At 50.6% G+C, this 7,273-nt stretch overlaps 1 protein-coding gene across 1 annotated transcript; it reads left to right on the top strand.

Moving 5' to 3' along the window:
* Positions 1 to 411: 411 nt before the first annotated feature.
* On the top strand, positions 412 to 2,783 carry RHOB (ras homolog family member B). Its single transcript, XM_050753262.1, has one exon. The coding sequence runs from the start codon at positions 804 to 806 to the stop codon at positions 1,392 to 1,394; it is 591 nt and encodes a 196-aa protein (XP_050609219.1). The 5' UTR covers positions 412 to 803; the 3' UTR covers positions 1,395 to 2,783.
* The last annotated feature ends 4,490 nt before the right edge of the window (positions 2,784 to 7,273 follow it).

The following is a 7,273-nucleotide window of genomic DNA, read 5'->3' as shown; positions in this document are numbered from 1 at the left end:
AAAACCCCCTCCCCCACAGGTCCAACCACCGCCGGGAGTTTGCCAGGAAGAGGGGCAATTCTGAATGGGAGTCGCCAACGCCCCACTGAGTGCCGCCTGTTTCGGAACCGCTCGCCCAGACCCTGTAGGCTCCAGGCAGCTCCGGGAATCCGCGCGCAGACGCTGCGGCGAAGAAGGGGACCCCGGTGCCGCTAGAGCCCCGCAGCGCCAGCAGCGGCGCAGACTCCCGGGTCGCTGCCTCTCCCAGCCCGGCGGCCTGGGCCGTCAATCAAGCTGGCCCTGCCCCGCCCTCGGGCTGCAGCGGGCGGCCAATCAGAGCCAAGATCCGCAGCGATGAGCTCAGCCGGCTCGTTTCCCATTGGACGGCTATATTAAGAAAGTGGCCGGACTCTTTAAATACGGGCGCTAGGGCCGCAGCCCTCATCTGCCACCGCAGTCTGTTTGGACTTGTTCGCTCTCTTGTATGCTCGGCGAGGCCGGGAGAGACCCGGGAGGGAGCTAGGCCGAGTCTGCCGCCCGAGCCCGCGTTACGCACAAAGCCGCCGACTCCCGCCCCGGGGCTAGCAGAGCGACCACCGCCCGGGAGCAGCGCGGCGAGACGCACGTTGCGCCTTATGCCCCCGCGCCCCCACCGCCCCCGCCGCGGCAGCCGGAGCTCAGTGAGAGAACGCGCCACCGCGGGGCCCGAGTGCAGCTAGCGACCCTCGCCCCCTGCGCCCAGCCCGAGGTGAGCAGTGAGCGGCGAGCGGGACGGCAGCGAGGCGTTCGCGGGCCCCCTCCTGCTGCCCGGGCCCGGCCCGCTCATGGCGGCCATCCGCAAGAAGCTGGTGGTGGTGGGCGACGGCGCGTGTGGCAAGACGTGCCTGCTGATCGTGTTCAGTAAGGACGAGTTCCCCGAGGTGTACGTGCCCACTGTCTTCGAGAACTATGTGGCCGATATCGAGGTGGACGGCAAGCAGGTGGAGCTGGCGCTGTGGGACACGGCGGGCCAGGAGGACTACGACCGTCTGCGGCCACTCTCTTATCCGGACACCGACGTCATCCTCATGTGCTTCTCGGTGGACAGCCCGGACTCGCTGGAGAACATCCCCGAGAAGTGGGTGCCCGAGGTGAAGCACTTCTGCCCCAACGTGCCCATCATCCTGGTGGCCAACAAAAAAGACCTGCGCAGCGACGAGCATGTCCGCACAGAGCTGGCCCGCATGAAGCAGGAACCAGTGCGCACGGATGACGGCCGCGCCATGGCCGTGCGCATTCAAGCCTACGACTACCTCGAGTGCTCGGCCAAGACCAAGGAAGGCGTGCGCGAGGTCTTCGAGACGGCCACGCGCGCCGCGCTGCAGAAGCGCTACGGCTCCCAGAACGGCTGCATCAACTGCTGCAAGGTGCTATGAGGGCCGCGCCCGTCGCGCCTGCCCCTGCCCCTGCCGGCGCGGCTCCCCCTCCTGGACCAGTCCCCCACGAGCCCGGAGAAGGGGAGACTCGTGTCCCACAAGGACCCCACCGGACTGCCTGGCATCTGTCTGCTGGCGCCTCTGTCTTGCGCCAGGATTCGGCGTGGGCACCGGGCGCCCCCTTCCCAGTGTCTGTGCGTCCAGCTGTGTTGCACAGGCCTGGGCTCCCCGCTGAGTGCCAAGGGTCCCCTGAGCATGCTTTTCTGAAGAGCCAGGCCTCAGAGTGTGTGGCTGTGTGTCTGTTCGACTCCCTTCGCCCCATCTTCACCCCACCCCCGCCTCTGATCCCCGGGGGCGAGATTGGCGCGGGAGTGTGGCCGCGCCCCATCAGATGTTCGCCCTTCACCAGCGGGCGCCTGATATCCCTTGTCTGTAACATAGACCCCGGGTACTGGGGGAGGGGAGGGCTGGGGAGGATGGGGAATGTTATATAAATATAGATATAATTTTATTTTCGGAGCTAAGATGGTGTTATTTAATGGTGGTGACGGGTGAGCGCTCTGGCCCAGGCTGGGCCAGACTCCCGTCTAAGCATGAACAGGACTTGGCCATCTTTCCGACCCCTGGGGAAGACATTTGCAACTGACTTGGGGAGGACACAGCTTCCAGCACAGCCTCTCCTTCGGGCCAGCCCCCCCTGCGAGCCTCCACCAGCCACCAGCGGGAGGAGGGAGGGTGCGCTGTGGGATTGTTTTTGCCATAAGCGAACTTTGTGCCTGTCCTACAAGTGAAAATTGTTCAGTCCAAGAAAATGATGTTATTTGATTTATTTAAAGGCTAAAATTTGTTTTTTTAAAATTCTTTGCACAATTGTTTCATTGTTTGACACTTAATGCTCTCGTCATTTGCATAAGACAGTAGCATTCTGACCACACTTGTACGCTGTAACCTCATCTACTTCTGATGTTTTTAAAAAATGACTTTTAACAAGGAGAGGGAAAAGAAATCCACTAAATGTTGCTTTGTTTTCTTGAAGAAAGTGGCAACACGGTATTGTGATTTTATTTGTGCAGGTCATGCACACAGTTTTGATAAAGGGCAGTAACAAGTATTGGGGCCTATATATATTTTTTTCACAAGGCATTCTCTAAAGCTATGTGAAATTTTCTCTGCATCTCTGTACAGAGAATACACCTGCCCCTGTATATCCTTTCTTCCCCTCCCCTCCTTCCCAGTGGTACTTCTACTAAATTGTTGTCTTGTTTTTTATTTTTTAAATAAACTGACAAATGACAAAATGGTGAGCTTATGATGTTTACATAAAAGTTCTATAAGCTGTGTATACAGTTTTTTATGTAAAATATTAAAAGACTATGATGATGACATTTATAAAATGGCTCTTGTGGTTTAATAGTGTGTAAAAATACCCTTGCGAATTTGGGACAAGGGAGACATTCTCCTAGGCGAGATCCTTTCTTGCCAACCCCGTTTTCCTTATAGCAAATGTAGTAAATGAGGATGAAGTCCCTTTGGGAGCATGTGGGGGTTGGGGGTTGGGTGACCAAGGGAGACCAGGTTGTTCTGTCACATTCCTAGAGGACGATGAGTGGATAACCCGACACCCAGTGCAAAAACCTTGACCTATTATGTACTTAGTTCAATTAGGTGAGAACGAAGATCTTGATTTCATTCATCTGTGTGTCTTAAAAACACTTGTGTCTGAGTCTGTTATGGGGCTTTGCTTATTCTTTGAGTCTTGGAAGGTTATCATTTGTGCATTTTAAATTTAGGTAACGTTTTTATTAATCGTTGGTGTGGGATCAGGCTATCAGGAAGCCTGTTTACTGGGTTTCGTTCAGGCCATCAAGGGGTTTACAAAATACCCCAGGAGACTGTGTAGGTCGTTACCTTTGGGGCTGGAGCTTCCAGAAGTGGGGGAGTTCAGATGAAGTGATTTTTAAACATTATCAAACTTTGATCCCAATATGTCTTTATAAGTAACCTAGAATGCTTTATTTTAAGTTCAGAGAAGGGCCATATTGTGGAAAGAACATTGGCTGTTTTGGTGGTTCTTAAAGTTGGAGCTGCCACTTTCTGAGATTCAGTCATGATGAGCTCTAATTGTAGACACTTAGCTTTGCTGCAATGGTTCTTAGAACCAGACGGGCTGATTTATAGTGGGAGACCACATTAAAATCCTGCTGCAGGCATGATGGCTCAAACCTGCCAGCTCTCAGCAGCTTCCAGTGAAGGGAGCGGAGAGTGCCAGCTGCCTGAGAAGTGTGGTTTTCATTTTTTTTGAATCAGCATTTTCTGGGTTTCTAGCACTTAGTTGCCACCTTCTCCTTCCCCCTTCTCCCCATTCCCAGGACAAAGGTGGAGAAGGTCTCCTTTGAAGTTGTTTGCTTCAAAGCTTGAGGCTTCTGTTTCCTGGTCTTACCCCAGACTCCAAGAGCTTTTGTTGAGTGAAGAAAACCTGGTTGGTGGTGACCTTTCACCCACTTTAATGCTGGCAGTAACTGGACCTCCTGTTCAGCTGGGTGGGTGCGTTGACCAACAGAAGGGAATTGTCTGGGCTCCTCTAGGAGCAGAGGGGAGAGGGGTCTATCCAGGCTGCCTGCTTTGAGCAACTGCCTGACTCCTTCCTCAGTCCCTCAGCCCCACTCACCTCCAGCCTGCAGTCTCCTTTTTCATTTTAAAGACAAAACTTCCCATCCACAAACAGCATGTTTATTTGCAGGTTTTACAGCTAGCAAATCCTTTGGTACCAGGGAGCGCAGGACACGGTGGGGGAAGAGCTCAGGCTTGGGCTGAATGCCCAGGACTCGCTTTGCAACCAGCCAAGAGCCTGGAGGCCCAACTCCCTGAAAGGGCCTTTTCTGAGTTGCTCTGATCTGCCTGGTACCCATAACTGTCTGTGTTTTATATTATGGGCAGACAAACAGATGACGCATGGCTGCCCGAGTTACGCTTGTTTGAAAATGCGTGGCATTTCATAATCCTGCCGGAACACACTCTTCTTGCTGCATTAGGATCCAACTGGAAAACATAAAGACGAATTGCTGTAGGCTGGAAAATCAATTAGGAAAAAGAGGTAAAACATCTGGTGTTACTCTTAGAATATGAAAATTCATTTTGCACATTTAAAATAAATGTGCTGAGTTGATTTAATTGCCTGTTGAACAGTTTCGTGGAAAATACTGGGAAGTTGCATTGATCCTGGGCATTTTAGAGCAAGGGGCATTGTCTTGAGTTCTCCTTTAATCTTAATCTTAAATCAATCTGGATTGTATTTCTAAGGTCTTTTTCACATGAGTTTCAGTAGACTTAGAATTTCAGTTTTCAAAGTCAAGTGAGTATTAGAATTACACGGAGGGCTGGTTAAAACACAGATGGCTAGGCCTAACCCCAGAGTTTCTGATCCAGTAGGTCTGGGCTAGGGCTTAAGAATTTGAATTTCTAGCAAGGTCCTAAGTGATGATGAGCTGCTGGTCGGGACCATACTTTGAGAACTACTGGCTTCCAATAAGGGAGAGTCATTGTCAATGTACAGAGGAGGGGAGGTGGTTTCCTATGAAAATAGATTAAATTCCACAGACTTATGGTGCTATGCCCTGCAGTCTTGACTTCCTTACGCAACGGAGTACAGAGCTTCCAGAGAGCTTTCCTTCTGAGCCACACATAACTCCTATCTTCTCTTTCCTACATTCTTGTGCAAAAATGGGTTTAACGCCCTTCTAGAGATTCCTTTCTTTCTCTCTCTCTCTCTTTCTTTCTTTCTTCCTTCTTTCCTTCCTTCCTTCCTTCCTTCCTTCCTTCCTTCCTTCCTTCCTTCCTTCCTTCCTTCCTTCCTTCCTTCCTTCCTTCCTTCCTTCCTTCTTTCTTTTCTTTCTTTCTTTCTTTCTTTCTTTCTTTTTCTTTCTTTCTTTCTTTCTTTCTCTCTCTCTCTCTTTCTTTCTTTCTTTCTTTCGAGACAGGGTCTTGCTCTGTCACCCAGGCTGGAGTGCAGTGGTGCCATCATAGCTCACTGAAGCCTCAGCCTTCTGGGCTCAAGCAATCCTCTCACCTCAGCCTCCCAAGTAGCTGGGACTACAGGTGTGCCCAGCTAATTTTTATTTTTTTTATTTATTTTTTTTTTGTAGAGACAAAGTCTTGCTATGTTGCCCAGGAAGGTCTCGAACTCCAGGGCTCAAGCAGTCCTGTCACCTCTGAAAGTGTCGGGATTACAGGTATGAGCCCCACCAGGCCCCAGTCTATTTCTTCCATTCCTGAATTCAGAATGCAACAGCACTCTAATTTAATCAGCGTTGGCACCTACTTTGTGAACTCTGATGAGGTGGGAATACAAAAGCAATAAGATACAGTCCTCGCCCTCCAGGAGCTCATTCACAGCCTGGTGGCCCCCTGACAGTTGCAAGAAGGCATCCACCAAGACCACGATTATGGCATGCTGTAGGGGAGGCATTAGGCAAGGGCATGACAGGAGCCTAGGGCACAGCTACCTATGTTTGCCCGGGAAGACGAGGAAGGTGTCATGGAGGAGGAATCATTTGAGCTGAATCTTAAAGCAGGAGTGGGTGATGTGTAGATGGAAAAAATCTTGGGGGTAGGGTGGGGAGGGAGATAATTGGGCCATTAGCACATTGAGGATACATACAGCTTCTTTATGTTACTGTAGGGCCTCGCCTCTGGGAATAAAGCTGTCTTGGGTGAGAACTACTTTCTACTTTTAGTCCCGCTAGCATATAGTTCTTCAGTCAAGAAAAGTGGTATTACCTAGCCAAGTAAAACACAGCCTCTCCTCTTCCCTCCCTGTTCACAACACAAGGAGCATCTATCTGGCAGGCCAGGAGAGGGGGTTGGTGATGAAGATTTCGTTGTTTCCTCTGTGCCTTCCAGGGATGTGATGCAGACACAGGGCTAGTTTTGTGATCCCTGTGCTCTGGAGAAACCTCCACCTCTGGCCAAAGAGGCAAAAGTCTGGAGGACCCCAATTCAGTTTCTTCCTGTTTATTGTTTTATCGTTGACTGTAAGATTGTGAGCCTAGCACAATGCTAAGAGCTTGAGATACAGCAGCTAAACAGACAGGCACCGTTCTTACCCTCTTGGAGTTTTTAGCCTAGTGGTGTGCTTAAACAAGTCGTAATCATGATGATGATGAGAGCTAATATTTATTGACTATGCAGCAGGCACTGTACTAAACTCTTCATCTGCATTATTTTATTTAATCCTTGTATTAGTTATCCATCACTTAATAATACATTATCCCCAAACTCAGTGGTTTAGAGTAAAATGCATTTTACCTCACAGTTCCTGTGAGTCAGAAATGCAGCCCAGCTTAGCTGTGTCCTCTGGCTCAGGGTCTCTCCTGATGCTGTAAGCAAGGTGTTGGCTGGGACTGGGTTTATCTCAAGGCTTAAATGGGGAAGAATCTGTTCCAAACCCACTCATGCGGCTGCTGGCAGGATTCAGTTCCTCACTGGCTGAGGCCACCCACGGTTCCTTGCCATGTAGGCCTCTCCACAGGGCAGCTCACAAATGGCAGCTTGCTTCATCAACACGAGCAAGCGAGAAGGGCCAGAGAGCGCGAGCAAGATAGAAGTCAGACTTCCATAAGCTAATCTTGGAAGTGCCAACCCATTATTTTGCTGTATTATAGTTATTAGAATCAAGTAACTGGGTCCACCTCACACTCAGTGGTCCTTACTTACTCGGTCCATCTTCTGGCTGGAAGGAGCACCTGGGCCCTCAGAGTGCCCCCCGACTCTCAGCAGCTCCTTTTCTGGCCCAAGAGGTAAGAGTCTGGAGGACCCCAGTTCAGTTTCTTCCTGTTTATTCTTTTATCGTTGACTATAAGATTGTGAGCCTAGCACAATGC

The sequence above is a fragment of the Macaca thibetana genome, chromosome 13 (genome assembly GCF_024542745.1).
Source record: "Macaca thibetana thibetana isolate TM-01 chromosome 13, ASM2454274v1, whole genome shotgun sequence".
Taxonomy (NCBI): domain Eukaryota; kingdom Metazoa; phylum Chordata; class Mammalia; order Primates; family Cercopithecidae; genus Macaca; species Macaca thibetana.
Note: the sequence above shows the minus strand (reverse complement) of the source record. Positions and strands in the feature narration are given on the sequence as shown.

Excerpts from the sequence above, each read along its gene's own strand:
- RHOB (XM_050753262.1), top strand. The coding sequence starts at position 804 with ATGGCGGCCATCCGCAAGAAGCTGGTGGTGGTGGGCGACGGCGCGTGT.